Genomic DNA, 18,681 nt, shown 5'->3' with positions numbered 1-18,681 from the left:
CAAAGCTGACAAGAAAGGAAACTTACATTTCCGTCAGCAGCAGTTAAATGCCAGTAAATTGAGGTAGCTTGTCAGTGTGCAACTGACAATAGTCATTTGCATGACAAGACGAGGGTTGGACAATATGGGTTTTGCTCAAGGGAATTTAAGTGTGTGAAGCTGGTTTTTGAATATATGTGTGTGTGTAAAATAAACTTGAATATCTGAAAATACTGAATTCTTGTAACATATGGGGGATGAAATTATATAACTTTTTAAAAACGAACTTAAGCCTTAAAGCGAGTGCAAACAAATTCAAATTACAAATAGAAACAAGACGTCTTTGAAAAATTCTGCAATACCTATAAGAGTGCTGGAAAAAAACGATTGAGGAGCAGCACACGAGTTGGTCTTATTTATTGGTTATATTCTAGTTATCAGCGTCTGGCTCGGAAATTATACAGTAAACCAAATATTATCTACGAAGTCATAAGATTTTACAGATCATGTTAAAATTGTTTTCGACCACTCTTATCCCGCTGCTGGGATCTCTTAGGTATTTTCTAACCTCTATCCAGAGCAAATTCAATAACTATCTAAGTTTAGGTCGGGATATTTCCCAAGCTGATTAAAGCTAGGTAAATCACAAATCTTTAACTTAATAGAGAAACAGAGGGAGAGAGAAAATGATATATATATATATATATATATATATATAGAGAGAGAATGATAGAGAAAAAAGGGAGATATTCATCTTACTGGAAGCAAAAAGTTTCTCAGTATTTATAGAAGCCACCAAAGAGTACATCAATAGGGAATAAAGGAAATTTCACCCATGTCCGATCTGGTAATAAAAAACAAGGGTTTTGAGAAAATGCTCTAAATAGGTTTGAGCGACCGGAAAGTGAGCACCGTCACACTTTTGACGTCATAAGCAAACAGCCGATAACACTCTCCAAGTGACATATACTAGACATCAAACTTCACACGAACATAAAATTATTGTATCAATCTAGGAAAAAAAACAAAAAACGTTGACTTTGGTTGCATTGAGTCTATTATACCCTTCAAAGACAAAATAATCTTTTCCAGAATTTGATTTCGGTCGTTCAATTTGTACGTATAGTGACTCCGCAAATAAAAAAGTTTTACATAAGAGCACTTGATACCGATTATGGGCTAGTATTAGTGTGTACTTACGCGATATGTTATAGCAGTGAGATTATGACGGTTTCGAATCATCTCAGAAAATGAGGGACTAATGCCTTTATACTACAAGTTTTGATATAGCATAACTAATATGAAACTAATAACACAGTCCGTGGTAATAAAGCAAAGTCAAATGTTTTGATGTACTGTGAGTCATAAGTTTATTGGATCTTGCATTTTTAAATAACATAAAAATACTCGTTTATTAAGCTTAAAACTGTCCAACTGCAACACACACACTCTGTAATATTGCGTTGTCAAAAAAGTCTGGGGGTATTTTCGCTAGTTGACGCTGAAAGCGCGTAGTTCTAGTTTTATTCGTCGCATCGGGTCATGCTATACCTTTTTGGAAATCTCATTTCACGCGCTAATACGTGTTTGATTGATTGTCGTTTCTCGTGAGTTATAGCGTCGCAAACATGGAGCAAAATAAAGAGAAAATACGGCATATTTTACAGTACTACTACGATAAAGGCAAAAATGCATCTCAAGCCGCCAATAAAATGTGTGAAGTTTATAGACCCGATACAGTTTCCATTTTCACCGCACAACGATGGTTTCAACGTTTTCGTTCTGGTGTAGAGTGGTCGAATATGATAAAATCGCTGAATTGGTCGAAAGAGACCGGTATAGTAGCAGCCGTAGCATCGGTCAAGAGCTGGGCATGAGTCATCAAAAATTCATTTCAATTTCAATAAAAAAAAAAATCAATAAAAATACCGCAAGACTTTTTTGACAACCCAATATTAGCGCCTGTCCCACGACATTACTCATAAAAACAGTGTCATTAATTGTCAGACTGTGAACAAGGTATAACTTCTTATTTTATATCGTTTGTAAATGAAACAGAAATAATCACCGGGTTTCCACAAATCTTAAAACAGTAGTTTCGAAAACTCACTCACTGCAATATGGTGTCATACTTGAGATAAATGTCATTAAATTTAACATTCTGCAAACCAGACAGAAGCTAAATCGAATTGCGATCCTAAACTTCACAGAAGCTCTCTTCAGTTTTCCATAACACTGACTACACTGAAAGTACACACACACTCTAACTATCGCATCGTGGTGACTCATAACTTTTTAGTGTCAAACCAAATGGCACATTTTGAGCGAGGAAATTTTTCATTTTCCGTTTCGAATTTTCATAAGAACATTTTTGGGTTTCGATAATACTGTTAAAAAGACTAGAGTGCGACCATTTAATTATTCAGACACGGCAAGCCGATCACTTGATTTTTGTGTCATTAAAATTGACAACCGCGAACCATACATACATTCAAGCGTTGCTTAGTTAAATTTGAATAGAGATTAAGTTATTTTAAACTTAATAGCCAATCGTATTTTACACTATTTAATTTGAAACCTATTTGAAACAATTGTTAGCTGTGTCTAAATATTTGCTAGTGAAATGTACGAGTAAATGCCACATTTAAGTTCATTAGTTTAGTTTTTCCCTCTTCTTAGAATTAAATGCGAAAAATTCCTTTCATAAATATTTTTAACACACAGACAATGCATTAATCATGAGCGCGTTTTGTATAAATGTATCGTTTTCATCGATAAGCGCTAACAAGATTTTGCAATCTCAAGCATGACTGCGCAAGCGAAACTCACACACACACATACTTTTGTATCTACTTTATAAGGTCTGAGTGATGGAGTGCCAATAGCAGCAGCCGGAATTCACACACATATAAATAATTGATAAGGCTGTCAAAAAAAATATGGCAGCACTACGGGGAAAAAACAAATCGGTAAAATCGAAGAATTGCTAAACAAATGCTGCAACAACAATAAAAAATGGTAAAAATGCTGAAATATACCAGCGCGGAAATGTACGCTTGATAACGCAGAGGATTAGCATGAATGACGCTAAAAAGCGGACACAGTATCGAAAAAATATATAACATATGCATATATGTACATATACATATGTATAGAGTACTTATATGTATATATAGTATATGTACATTTGTATCAATTATTTATTGGTTGCTCTCACTTAAACTGAATTCATTCATAACGCTAAACGGAGGCAGGTATTTCATTTTTCTGTTGAAGCCGGTGAAAATTTATCAAATCACTATAATTACCGTTAGTTTATGAGCATACAAATGTATGTAAGTATTGATAAATGTTTATGAACACATTGTAAAATTTTTGTTTATCAGTTCGGCAGTGTCATTCAATAATCCACACTAAAATGACGCCATAAATCGGCAGCTGCTCATTCATTCAGTTATTTGCACACGCATATATTGAACATGTGTTTACACATTAGGGTGACTCAAAACAAAATAAAAATTTTAAATTTGTTTCCATTAGATATCGCAAACATATCGGCTGCAATCACGAAAAAATGCATTATGATTATTCCATATAAATAACATAAAACATGTTTACTTAAACTCTTGCAACATGTTGCAAAAGAGTATTCACCTACATAGAACTGTATCACCTAAAACTAAACATGTGAGATATGGAGTTACAGTTATATGTTTATGTAAATGATCACGATGATGAGATGAGTTGAAATCCAGTTGCCAGTACGTCTGTCCGCGCAAATGACAACTTGAATAAAAATTTGGATATTTTGATGAAACTTGTTAAGTATGTTCGTTGGCACCCAAGGGGGGTTGGTGGTGCTAATAACCGTATAACCCACACAAAATGCAATGAAATGAAAACTTAAGTTCTATAACTAAGTGCTAATACTATGTTTCCACCAAAAATTTGAAGTGATTAGGTTACATTTAAGCTCTTCACTAATCTAGCCTGTTCTTACTGCCGTTGGACAGTAATTGGATTTATATGAGAAAAAAAATTGATTTGAGTTGATAAAATCTGTTTTTACCCGAGGAAACCCATGTAACCGCTTAATCTAAATTATAATTAATTAATAATAATATATGTATATGCAGTTTGAATTTTATACAGATGTATGTATTTATAGTTGATATGGAGACTTACATTACTAAATGCAGTGGAGACAGCAAAATTGTCCAATCAGCCGTATTAAACTAGTTTTTAAGCAGAATGCCGCATCTCCAACCATAAAATAAGAAAACTGCATTACAGCGTCGGAAAAAAAGTTATTTTCAGTCCTGTTTACTTCGGAACGCACCTTGTAGCATATCCTGTTGCCTAAAATGGATGAAATCAGAGCAAAGTTTCCCTGATTCTCGTATATCTAATATACATATATATATACTAGAGGACCCGCCTACGTTTTACTGTGGCTGATACTTAGGTAGTACTACTAATACCATCTATATGATTTCTATTAGTTAGATTATAAGCCATCAGTCTTTTGGGATGCCCGTGGTATACTATTCATCGAATGATAAATGAACCAGTTTTAATTCATTGCATTGTGTATTTGATTGCAGTTCTATTCTATCATTCCCAATATTTAGCAATTTTATTATTTTTCAGGAAGGATCAGTTTGAAATTGTACGCATATATGTATTCATCGCTCCTTTTAAATATTGTATTGCTCTGTGCAATACTTCGAAAAGATTTCAGTATATCTCAAATTTTTTATCAACACATCAGTTATGCCGCTATTTTTTATGACAGACCTTTTGCAATTGTAAATTGACTGTCAAGATTCCCCCTCCAATAGTTAGCAGGTATGAAAAAAATATTATAGCTACCCATAGATATATTGAATCACCCAATTTATTACTTAAGAAAGAACTCTGCCCACAATATAAAAACTTGATCCACAGATGTCGCCTTTACTTTGGCATCGTTTTGTTTGATACATGTTTATGCCAATTTAAGGTTTGAATATTCGATACTGCGATGGTAGCGCCATCTATCGGTCAAACATTCCAAATTAAAAATTGATTAAAAATGAAATAATAATTAAAAAAATATTTTCCAGTGGACCAAATTGTAAATCTAAACCATTCTCGTATCTCCTTGAACATACACACAAAATTTCATCAAAATCGGCCCATCCGTTTAGGAGCAGTTCAAATGCAAACACACGGTCAGAAGATTTATATGTATAAAGATTTTCAAACAACCGCTTGACTTTATACCTTGTATATTCATCAATCTCTAAGGTTTATCCAACTTGGGAAGTAACTAATACCCTTATATACATATATTATATACACACCCACACATACATAGTTATGCTCTCCTCATGGCTTATAGGATTCTGTTATATATATTTTGATTATATCAAAAAGGCATTAACTAGCATTTTTATCTTATCTCACACACTATAACTGTGGCACTCGTGCAACAATGCGTCACACCAACAACACACCCACACATCCTCACAGCTTTATCATTGCAATAACACTCGAATTGTCGCCAACCGCGTAAATATGCAATCAAATTGCGGTTAGCGTACACAATAAATTACTTAGCGGCTTTCGATTTTTATGCAAATTCTATATTTTATAGTGGCACATTACAACTTGTACATATATACCCCGAATATTATATAAATATATGTTCATATATGCATATTTTATTTTTTTTGATTAATGGTTTTTCATGTTCACATTATTCGGCACAAAGTGAGTTTGATTGTTGGCTGCATATTTTTAATGTTTTGAGTGTGGCTTATGACGCGATTTAGCTGGATCAATGCGTATTATTTTCTCAATGAATTTGCCGAATTTTTTGGCAAGTCATGACAAGAGTGATATTCATATAATGTATGTATATATAACTTAAATCTATCTCTCTATAACTACTCAATCATTGTACATACAAAAGTACTCGTAACCTTCCGAGAGGAGAATTTTCTTGATTCTATAGTACATATTTCACCTAGTATATGTAAAAATGTTTGCGAAATGTGTAAATTCTATTTCAGAACACATTTAAATATGGTACTAAAACTGAAAACTTTCTGGAACGATATTCTTCTGAGAATTTTGGTGGAATATTGCAAGAAAAATAAAAATGTTTTGAAACTATTTTAATTCACTTAAATTAGAAACTGTAGTCACACTGATTTTTAATACTTTTGATCCTAAACGATTATGTCTTATTGAAATATCCACCCTCCGCCATCTACTAAATTATTTTTACCTGGAGTCTGGAGGAATTGTACCATGGATCATCTTTTAAAGATATAATGACAACAATTAATACTGAAACCAAAAGTAAGTTTTACTTAAACTATGAAAACTTGGGCAAACTTCAACCTCAATATATTGAAATCTTTAAAAAATCATTTTTGATTTCATAAGAGTTTTTAAAGACTTGCTTTAGAAAAAGATTGCCCTTTCTCAAATTTATTTATAACAAGCAAGGAAGGACTAAGTTCGGGAGCAATCGAAAATTTTATACTCTTGCAACTTAGAGGGACCAATGAAATATCGCATGGTGTATACTGTCAACCAGAGGGAACTTAATTCGCTGAACCATATCAATGTCGTCGTATATCTCATACAGATCGTTCCATCGAATTCGATATTCACCGTGGCCAACGAGCAAAGAATCATACATCTTTTCGAAAACGTGTAACGTCGAATCATCAGTTTTTGTCATCGTCCAAGCCTCTGCACCATATAGCAGGACGGGAATTATGAGCGACTTATAGAGTTTAGTTTTAGTTCGTCGAGAGAGGGCTTTACTTCTCAATTGCCTACTCAGTCCAAAGTAGCACCTGTTGGCAAGAGCTTTCTAGCGTTGGATTTCCTGGCTGACATTGTAGGTGGTGTTTACACTGGTTCCAAGATGGACAAAATTATCTACGACTTCGAAGTTATGACTGTCAACAGTGACGTGAGTGCCAAGTCGCGAGTGCGACTCCTGTTTGTTTGATGACAGGAGATATTTCGTCTTGCCCTCGTTCACTGCCAGACCCATTTCCTTATCCAGTCTGGAAAAAGCAGAACTAACAGCGCGAAAGTTAAGGCCAATGATATCAATATTATCGGCGTACCTCAGCAGCTCAACACTCTTATAGAAAATTGTACCTGTTCGATTAAGTTCTGCAGCTCGAATTAATTTCTTCAGCAGTAAATTAAGGAAGACGCACGATGCTGTATCGCCGTGTCTGAAATCTCGATCGCTTGGTATCGAACGGCTCGGAGAGTCCTGTCGGAGCTTTTGGTATTGCTCAACGTCAATCTTGCGGAGATACCAAATTCAGACATCGCGGCATAAAGGCAGCTCCTTTTCGTGCTGTCAAAAGCAGTCTTTAAACTTGACGAAAAGGTGGTGTGTGTTGATTCTCTTCTCACGGGTCTTTTCCAAAATTTGGCGCAAGGTGAATACCTGGTCGGTTGTTGATTTGCCTGGTCTAAAGCCACACTGGTAAGGTCCAATCAGTTTGTTGGCGGTGGACTTGTCCCATGTTAGAAGGCGCAGGTTGTGGGGTCCCCTTTTGTGAATTGGGCAGAGCATACTTAAATTCCAATCATTGAGCATGATTTCATCCGACCATATTTTACAAAGATGGTGATGTTTGAATAGCTCATCCCCCATACTATTGTATTAATATGGTATATGCCACAAACATGTTCCCTGGGTTTCAATAAGGTACATACCTCACATACAACCACCAATCATAAGGAACAAAATCTTTATATTAGGTATATGGGGCTCAGGAAACTATTGACCCGATTCAATACATTTTTGATAGAGAAGTTGTTATTGTCACGAAAGGAATTTCTATTGAATATCTCACACATTGAATGATATCGGTCAAAATTCAACTATAGATACTGGGGTTCACTTATTCGGTACCTCGGGGTTTGAGCAGTTTTGGTTGGATTTTTAGAATGTTTGGTCGTAAGCTAAAATACTTTGTAGGAACTATTAGTGCAACACTATATTTATTAACGTTCTATTAACTACTATTGATTTGTGTACTGGAAAGTGAAAGAATCAAGTGGAATTTAAGTTTTTGTTATATGGGAAGTAGTCGTGGTTGTAGTTCGATTGCACACTATGATCTAGGAATATGAAAATAATGCTTCGTTTTAAATATAGTCGGAATCGGTCAATCGGTTCCCGAGATATGGGATTTCACCAAAAAGTCGTCCAATTTTCACACCGGCTTCCATAAAAACTGATACCACCTCGGAGGTAAAATTTAACATTATATATTTGGCGTAATTAGTTATCCTGATCATTTATATATATATATATATATATATATGTATATAACTCTATGTATATCTCGCTTAGTTTTAGGTGATACATATAATCGTTAGGTGGACAAAAACTACATGTAATAGCCTGTAGCAACAGGTTGCAAGAGTATAAAAAAATATTACCACATATGTGCCCAACATGGGAAATTTAATTTGTAATATGTTGCCAAATATCGAGTGGAAAGTACAACTGAAAATCAGATTCAGGTTGTATATGTTTTTAATAAAGTAGCCATCTGCATTTCAGTTAAGTGGGAAAGTTAAACTTCGATATTTTAAATGGTACTTAAATTTCAAAACTTTTATTTTAAAATGCAAAATATGTTAATATTTTTTTTTTTTTTATCAAATTAATAATTTTGAACACACTGTAAATTTTTTTATGTATAAACGCTTAATTCTTATGTGATGTACCATATGGAAGCTAGATTTAGTATCGATTTGATGCTTTCAGTTTTTGACAACATGGCATAATAATATCAGTAAAAGATGTTCGGAAACTTTCAATCTGATGTCTTACATCTTTACCTAAATAAAAGGCTTAAAAACAGCAAAGTTTTTGAAAATTCCTACATTATACGTATGTAAGTGGATTAGCATATGTGTTCATCTTATTTTATTCCTTTTAAGCACACTGCGTTAAAACAGACCACTGAATTTCTAACATAATCCATGATTCATCTGAATTCCAAAAATATACTTATCATATATCGAAATATCAACTATACGCATTGAGGTGCACATGTTCAGTTTTTAGTTTTATAAATTATCATGTTGTATAATTTTTTTAGATATGCCATGTAATTACCTTTAATCCAAGGTACAAAGTCCTTGCATAATAGATGGGACCAAGTCATCCACTTTTTTCTACAAAATATAATTTTAGTTGGCATAAATCTTATATAAAAGCGTATTTATATAAATTTTATTCACCTATTTTTGTCACACCATTCATACACTTTCCAGCCTCCCGCTGACACACACACGCACGGCACCAGTAATATTTCGGTAAACCAACAGTGCTCAGAGCCTTAAATAAGCTCACATTCATTGCCTAAGCATAAAAAAGTGTGTGCTTAACTTGAATGCAAGTGGAGAATCCAAAAAAGAGCTGTGACCTGAGGCTTTAAGCGTGAAAAATTAATGACTTTCATAATGTCTTTGTATTAGTTAGGCTGCGCATCATCAACTGCGTGCTTGTTAATATCCTCTGGAAGCTGCAAGCGTTTTCAGAAATGTGTTATTCAGCTGAATCGCAGCGAGGGCGTCTGCTACCTGCACAACACACCTCCATTGAAATAAAGGCGCAAAAAAGAAAAATTTAATGGGATCGCATTTAAAGCGGCTGCGAGGCGAAAGAAGCCCATCATTGTGAGTGGGTCACCAGCAGCACTGACAGCTGACATTTTCAAAAGTACAACAAAAACACACTGTGGTTGTTAAGAGTTCCCAACAAAAAAAAAGAAAGTAAATTTCAGCGTCATCACAACCGCGTTTATTATAATGACTTGGTGGCGCTGCAGTCAAAAGTCGTTTTTGGTGCGAAATTCGTTTTGTGTGAAAATCATGTGAAAAGGTGTGAAATTGCTTTTAAACAAAAAATTGAGCAGCCAACTGCAGGTAGCAGGTGTCATACTACCACTCATACGCACACACAAAAATAAACGTATTTGAATAAAAGGCACATAACTGTAGGTGCGTCTGTGATTATGCAGCAAATTACTTTGAGCACTTGCGTTGGTCATCAAGTACACTTGTGCGCGCTTTTATGCTCGTGTAAGCCAAAAGCAGGTGTGCGTCGAGCACCACATCGTCGTGGCATTAAAGTCTAAGGTTGTGTTTGTTTTTTTCTTTACGAAAACATTACTCTAGCGGCTGTTTTAAGTATACTTACATTAGGGGCGCAGAAAACATAAAAAGAGAGGAGGAAGAACATGAAGAAGGTGCCATTAAAGTTTTCAAAACTGAAAAGCCTGGACGGATTTCTTAGGAAAATATTTAAGTTTTTAATAAAACTGTTGTTCTAGTGTCAAAACACTTCATGAAAATTATTTATTCCATAATTTTATATTTATTTATTTAAGAACTTCTCGAAAACTTTTTCGAAGGCTTTTCCGGCCGGGCTATTCGAACACGGCGCCGAAGAACTGATAAGGAACATGCATCAGCTTCTTTGTAAAATATAGTCGGACGAAAGCATACCCAACGATTGGAATTTAAGTGTGCTCTGCCCAATCCACAAAAGGGAGACCCCATAATCTGCGCCAACTACCGTGGTATAGCTCTCCTCAACATCGCGTATAAAGTTCTATAGAGCGTATTGTGTGAAAGCCAATGTTATCGATATGGGTCTAGTGATGAACGAGAGCAAGACGAAATATCTCCTGTCTTCAAACAAACAGTCGTCGCACTCGCGACTAAACTCTCACGTTAGGAAACTGTTCACAGTCGTAACTTTGAAGTCGTAGAACTTCAAATAGTTGAGAATTAAAGTCATCTCTCGAAGAACAAAAACCAAACTCTGTAAGTCACTCATTATTCCCGTCCTATATATGGTGCAGAGGCATGGACGATGACATCATTTGATGAGTCGACGTTACGAGTTTTCGACAGAAAGGCTTTGCGAAAGATTTTTGGTCCTTTGCGTGTTGGCGAATATCAGATTCTATGGAACGATGAGTTGAATGAGATATATGACGATATTGACATAGTTCAGCGATTTAAAAGAAAGCGGCTACGCTGGCTAGGTCACGTGGTCCGAATGGATGAAAACATTCCAGCTCTGAAAGTATTCGACGAGGATTGTTGTCAATTTCACACGATTTCTGACCCTAAAACAGCTATTTTGGATGCATGGGTATTATTAACTCAAGAAATGCTGTAATGAGACCAACTCAATGCCAAATCGAATATTCGCACTTATAAATAATAATTCCTTGTTTTCGTAGAATAAGGGCTGTTTTTATGGCAGTGAGTTTTCAGTGCATTCCGCTTACTACTTACAATAGTAGGAAAAGTACAGATAGAAAAAAAAATGTTTTTTTTAGAATTGTTAGAGTTACGATAGAGCTTTAAAATTTTTTAGAATGGGAACACGTTTTTTCAGAATTTCACAGCAATTAATGTCTTTATAGCAATGAAACACAGTGTGTATATAAAATATTGAAATTTTATTGCGCAATATTATTGAAGATATGCATGTAATTTGTTAGAATGCGCCACTGTGTAACATAAAATCAATTTATTTTACATATACGAAATATCAAAAGAAAATATTGCACAATATTATTGAAGACATGTGTCTTATTTTTTGGAGTGTTCCTTTGTAACATATAAAATATAGTATACACACATAAAATACAAAAAAGAAAATGTTGGTCAATATTATTGAAGATATGTACAAGTATATGTAACACATAAAATCAATTAACTTTACATAAGTAAAATATTAACATTCTTTATGTAATATTGAATGAGAGTCTTCAATTTTACTCACAGAATACACATAAATTAGATTTACATACCTAAAATGTGCAATTAGCACATTTCTGAAACTAATAATACCAAATGTACGATACTGCGTGTACGGAACCTTGACAGTGTGCACACAGAGCACAAATAATCAACCCACAAACGTACTTACGTTTAGCCAATGGCTAACCTACAAATGCAAATGGCATAAAGAAGCAAGAAAACTGAAATTTCTTGGCAAAAATATATTAAAATTGAAGAAAATAAGTTCAAAAGTAAAAAAAAAAAATTAGTGGATATGAAAACAGTTTTTTCCTCAAATTTGTGCTTGGTTCCGCGCACGACTGCACACCAAAAATCTGTTTGTGTGTCGATATCTGAAATATATTTGCCGGTCACTTCAATTTTATGTTCACTTTGTGTGAAAAAAATATGTGCGAATGCTATTTGAGAAGATTCTGTTTTCCAATTTGTGGGTCACTCGTGTCTCACGCTTCATAATTTTTTTAATGGACCAGTGGAATAATTGGCAAGCAGCAAGCGTTTTTATTCATCTAAATGCAGCAAAGCTGTTGTCAATAAACGAAATGAAACACTACAATTTGTGCACTAATTGCATTGTGCGAGGAATTGGCCGACTAAACCATGCGAAAATGAATACAAAGTCTATTTTTCTTGCATCGCTTCAATTATTGACATATTGTATAGTAGAAAATAGTTGCTTGAAATTATTGAAACGAACTTGAAGGAAATTAGTTGGTATGCGTTTGAAATTTGGATTCAACGTAGAATGTATTTGAATTTAATGAAGAATCGATTCAAATAGTTTTTTCAAAAAATGAGGTCGTTAATAAAATTATTAATATTCATTTTTACAATATATTAAATATACAGATATTAATCTTTTTATACACATTTATACTATAAGAAATGCACATGTAAAGAGTTTTATATGATAGTATACGGCATTAACTGTTTTTCTTGTTTTAAAAAAGTCAGGTGGCAAGTCTATAAGATGTAATACCATTAAGAATTTTGTTTGAACTCTTTGATCGACTGAAAATGGCTCCACGGAGCGGCAATTTCAGCTTAAGGAAAAAGAATAATTCACACGGTTCTAAATCTGGTGAGCACGGTGGTTGATCGATGGTATTCTTTGCGTTTCTGGTTTTAAATCAGATCACAATCGTGACTCGATATGCCGGTATCTTCGAATAAAGTCTATAAATTTTTCTTCCATAATCCCAGTCATTTTCGATAGATGTTCTTCCCCAAACGCTTCAATACGCCAAATAGAACTTGACCATCTGTCCTTTTGGAACAAATTCGTTATGCACCAAACCATGAATATTGAAAAAATGAGCATAACCTTAATTTTTGGCTTGGTTAGAATAACAAAATTTGAGAAAAATGTTTGCTCGATATTTTTATCCAATTTAAACATCACAACGCACTGCTGAGGAGTACCGACATAAGCAGCTGCTGTAAACAAATTGGTTGACAGATCGCGCTTATATTAAGGATGATCCTACCAACTTAGCAAAATACATTTTTGGAAATATCATAAATTTTCGGGCGATTTTTTCTCAAAAATTTATGAAATAATTTTATGAAACAACAACATCTCATCCATTGTTAGATGAAGTGGGAATACGAGGCATGATAAAAAATAAAACGTCGAGGCAAGAACGCTGCCTGGCGGAACCATATCAGATGTTTACACTTACTGGAAATAGATTTATTAAACAACCGTTTTCCAGGAATCCAAATTGATAGGTAGGAAAGGCTTGACTTTTTCATAGCGAGATGCTCGTCGATATAGCGACTTGTGATTTTCGGGTTGCTTTTAGTTGAGCGTTATATGAACATTGCATAAATTAAATTTCATCATTAAATCATTTTACCAGCGCTTTCACTTTCTACACTCGATCCACGTGGTCTCTATCGTGTATCCGATCTTGTTGATGTTATATAATGGGTAAATAACCAAAGCCAACCTTACATCCTTGAATAAAGTTCCATGTCTGCTTTTACTCGTATCCCTGAACTAAACTCGTTTCAGTAGGTCAAGTGAAAAAAGTTCATTACAAGGTGCTTTCCAAAGTAAACAGGGCTTTTTGAATCTAGCGTCCCCTGGTGGCGCTATCTATGTATATGTCGACTGGTGCATTAGTTCTCCTATCTTTATCGATTGTTCAGTGAGAATTTCATGACATTTCAGCGATTGGAAGTTATTGCGTTTTAAGTGTCAGTATGTTTGTGTTATCGGGGCGAAAATGAGCTTCAACCAAAGAACCAACATTAAATATTGTTTAAAATTGGTAAAACTTTTATCGACACGTTTCAATTGATGAAACAAGTTTATGGTGATGATTACCTATTTCGTAGCAAAGTGCACGAGTGGTTTCAACGTTTTCAAAGTGGTAGTGAGGACATAAATGACGATCAACATGTTGGCCAATCAAAATCCGTGATCACCGGAAATTCCATCGAAAATGAGCGTAAATTCATCAAAAATCAGCATAAATCATCATTGAAATTCATGGAAATGGAATTGAATATTTCCAAAATATCGATTTATCGCATTTTGACCGAACATTTGCTCTTATGAAAGGTCTGAGTACGGTTTGTTCCGCAAAAAATTGACTCACGACCAAAAATTGCTCAGAATCTAACATTCGAAGGACTTATTTGACCGAAAATCACATTTAACCATTAACATTCCCCGTATTCATCTGATATGGCACCGTACGTTCTAGCCCATGAAAGGAAAGCGTTATGCAGACGTAGACCGTAGCTTGCACCGGCATACTGGCGAGCCATACCGGTAACCGATCTAATATACTCGCTTTACATGCTTTTGGACCGTTCAAAAAGCTGTTTTGAAGTAGAAGGAGACTATTTTGAATAAAATAAATTGACTTTGCCGAAAAAACCATTTGATATGTTTTTTTTTAAGTCCTCTTTACTTTGGAACGCTCCTTGTATTTTTCCAGAAGACAGGCTTAGCAATTTATATCTCGCGTTGTAACGGGTGATTTTTTTGAGGTTAGGATTTTCATGCATTAGTATTTGACAGATCACGTGGGATTTCAGACATGGTGTCAAAGAGAAAGATGCTCAGTATGCTTTGACATTTCATCATGAATAGACTTACTTACGAGCAACGCTTGCAAATCATTGAATTTTATTACCAAAATCAGTGTTCGGTTCGAAATGTGTTTTATCGACAAATTTTGTTCAGCGATGAGGCTCATTTCTGGTTGAATGGCTACGTAAATAAGCAAAATTGCCGCATTTGGGGTGAAGAGCAACCAGAAGCCGTTCAAGAACTGCCCATGCATCCCGAAAAATGCACTGTTTGGTGTGGTTTGTACGCTGGTGGAATCATTGGACCGTATTTTTTCAAAGATGCTGTTGGACGCAACGTTACGGTGAATGGCGATCGCTATCGTTCGATGCTAACAAACTTTTTGTTGCCAAAAATGGAAGAACTGAACTTGGTTGACATGTGGTTTCAACAAGATGGCGCTACATGCCACACAGCTCGCGATTCTATGGCCATTTTGAGGGAAAACTTCGGACAACAATTCATCTCAAGAAATGGACCCGTAAGTTGGCCACCAAGATCATGCGATTTAACGCCTTTAGACTATTTTTTGTGGGGCTACGTCAAGTCTAAAGTCTACAGAAATAAGCCAGCAACTATTCCAGCTTTGGAAGACAACATTTCCGAAGAAATTCGGGCTATTCCGGCCGAAATGCTCGAAAAAGTTGCCCAAAATTGGACTTTCCGAATGGACCACCTAAGACGCAGCCGCGGTCAACATTTAAATGAAATTATCTTCAAAAAGTAAATGTCATGAACCAATCTAACGTTTCAAATAAAGAACCGATGAGATTTTGCAAATTTTATGCGTTTTTTTTTAAAAAAAAGTTATCAAGCTCTTAAAAAATCACCCTTTATAAAAGCGGACGATTTAAGCTTTTAAAATGCGATAAAATCGGTGATGAATAAATTTATTTCTGATTTCCTCAAGCCAAAATTGACTGTTTCAGCTGTTCGTTAATAGGGACGAGAGTTTGTATGAGAAAAATAAGACTTTGAGTTTAATGCAAAAATAATATATTTCTTAATGCTAGACCTATTATTTAGCACCAAATGTTTTATAGATTTATTAAAGTAATATCAACTAAGAGTTTCCTTTGCTTTCATTTTCTTACAGACCACTAACTAGAGCTACGGTGGACGCTTGTGTACAAATAATAAAGCAGAGAGGACAAGACCGCCAAAATGCAAAATTTAATTGTCCACAGTGGCGGCTTTGAAGACTTTCGCTCCTTTTATGACTGCACTACTCGCACTGGCACAAATACGCACACATAATGTGCGGCGACAATGAGAACATCATAATCCTTGCAATTCTACCGAGTAGCAACGACAACGCCACAAACAATTTGAGCTGATTTATTGCGGCGCACGTGACAGAGTCGTAGTCAGAACCTGAACCACAGAGACAAAACCACACACGCCGCAATCATAATGGATGCAGTAGGAAGAGCGACAATGTGGCGGCGACGCAAGCCAATAACAACAGCAACTACCGCTAAGCCATTTTACAACCCAGCAACGTTGACTTTAGTCATACTGTTGTTCAACATCACCTCGGCGGCGCTAACTTTAGCTGCAGCATTGGGCACGACAAGCGAAGCGGCAATTCAGCACAGCAACATAACCCAAAACACTACAACAAGTGCAACAAAAGCACACATGAATGCCACAACCGAAGTTAGTTCGACTCCACCAACTACAGAGGCGCAGCTAAAAACTGTACTAACCACAACGCCGGCATCGAGCGCGGCGACTACGATGAGCGCAAGCACGATGAGCACGACGATGAGTATGCACCGAGGCGGCGGCGTGGATGTGCGCTATGAGGTCGAACATAAAGATGACTTAATCAATGATCCATATGTGCAGATCGTCTTCTGCATCATCTACACGACCGTCTTCGTGTTGGGCATATTTGGCAATGCGCTCGTTTGCTATGTCGTCATACGCAATCGTGCCATGCACTCAGTTACGAATTACTTCATAACGAATCTAGCGATCTCCGACATATTGCTCTGTGTGCTGGCCGTGCCCTTTACGCCGCTCTACACCTTCATGGGCCGTTGGATATTCGGCGCCACCATGTGTCATCTTGTATCGTATGCGCAGGGTTGCAGTATATATCTGTCAACCTTTACGCTGACAGCGATCGCCGTGGATCGTGTATTTGTAATCGTGTTCCCCTTCAAGCCGCGCATGCAAATACGCACCTGTTGTTATACGCTCGCTTTTATATGGTGCTTCTCCTTGGTGGCCACTAGTCCCTATGCCTTATATATGCGGGTTGTTGTGGCGCATGTTAAGAAAAAGTATGTGAATACCGGTGAGACGTTCATTGCGAATAGTACAAATAGTCTGCGTGATCATCTGAATGCCACAACCACACCGTACGGTATTTATCTGCTGACCGATGCGATTACAACGGTGGCTTCGGTAACTGGTGTCAAACTTAACTTAGACGTTTCACCGGACGCGGAGGATGATGATGACGATGTCACGATATACTGCGAAGAGAATTGGCCATCGGAGAGTTTCCGCCGTGGTTTTGGCATTTTGACAACGCTCGGTCAGTTTGTCGCACCGTTAGGCGCGATTACGGTATGTTATATTTGGGTGTCGGTGCGACTGAATATGCGCGAACGTTGTCGGCCCGGCGCTAAATCGGCGGCACGCGATGCAGCCGATCGTGAACGTAAGAAGCGCACAAACTTCATGCTAATCGCGATGGTTGGCGTGTTCGCCTGCTCGTGGTTACCGATGAATATTGTCAATATGGTTGATGATTTCTATGACAAATCGAATGATTGGTCTTTCTACACATTCATCTTCTTCATAACGCATGCGCTGGCCATGTCGTCGACTTGCTACAATCCCTTTTTGTACGCTTGGTTGAATGAGAACTTTCGCAAAGAGTTCAAACATGTCTTGCCCTGCTTTAATCCATCCAAACATCGTCAAGTGAATCGTCACTGTTATAATCGTTCGGATCGCAATACCTGCGAGGGCGGTCGGCGTCGCAATGATATGGGCAATGGCGTCGGTGTGAGCATAGATATCGATGAGGGCGATGATGATGAGCATGAGAATGGCGTTACGCAGGAGACATCATTGGCCAGAGTGAAAGACAAGTGCACGAGCGAGACACTCGAACTGACTTGTAGCAATAGTGGTGATATCTTAACGTCGAATAAGTGTTGTAATACGGTAATGGTGCATGGCACGCATGTGGTGGATATCACTGTGAATGGCAAGGGTCAACATGATAATTGTAATAATGCGCTGGATGAGGATTGTGTGTCGGGTGATGAGCATACTGTGGAGATGCATTTTACGGAGACGGCGTTCGTGAGTTTGGACAATGGCAAGGATATTTGCCTGTTGGAAGCTGGCTGCAACAAAGAGGTGGGCGAGCAAATTTTTAACTAATGACGGGTGAGTTTAGTGCGTAAGATGGGGTGGGACGGATAGAGAAAAAGAAAATTTGAGAGAGTAAGAGACGTAGAGTCGGAGAGTGAGACATAGCTGGAGTCATAGAGAAAAAAAAGTTAAAAAAGAGAGTTATGTAGAAAGCAAAAGTGTATGGGACGGTGTCTTCCCTTCCAGAGATGAAAAGATTACAAATTTTGTGTGCAGATAAAAGTATTACACGTGAAAAGACCGTGATTTTACATACAATTGACGGATAAAAGATCGTGTGTGTAAGAGAATTGAGCAAAAGAGTGTATTATATTAGAAAGAGACAGCAGTTTCATTGAGAGTACGTATAAAAG

The 18,681-nt window shown here is 36.5% G+C and overlaps 1 protein-coding gene across 2 annotated transcripts in view; it reads left to right on the top strand.

Annotated features, from left to right (window-relative positions):
* LOC105230674 (prolactin-releasing peptide receptor) overlaps positions 1-18,681 on the top strand; it is a 104,098-nt gene that overhangs the window by 24,641 nt on the left and 60,776 nt on the right. The window contains exon 2 of one of the 2 annotated variants that reach the window (XM_049458824.1): positions 16,026-18,313. In XM_049458824.1, coding sequence (XP_049314781.1) covers positions 16,343-18,313 — 1,971 coding nt within the window. In that variant the 5' untranslated portion in view covers positions 16,026-16,342. Of the gene's footprint in view, positions 1-16,025; positions 18,344-18,681 lie in introns of both variants that reach the window. The other variant, XM_049458822.1, reaches the window with a different exon arrangement.

The sequence above is a fragment of the Bactrocera dorsalis genome, chromosome 5 (genome assembly GCF_023373825.1).
Source record: "Bactrocera dorsalis isolate Fly_Bdor chromosome 5, ASM2337382v1, whole genome shotgun sequence".
NCBI lineage: Eukaryota > Metazoa > Arthropoda > Insecta > Diptera > Tephritidae > Bactrocera > Bactrocera dorsalis.
This window is presented reverse-complemented; position numbering and strand designations above follow the sequence as displayed.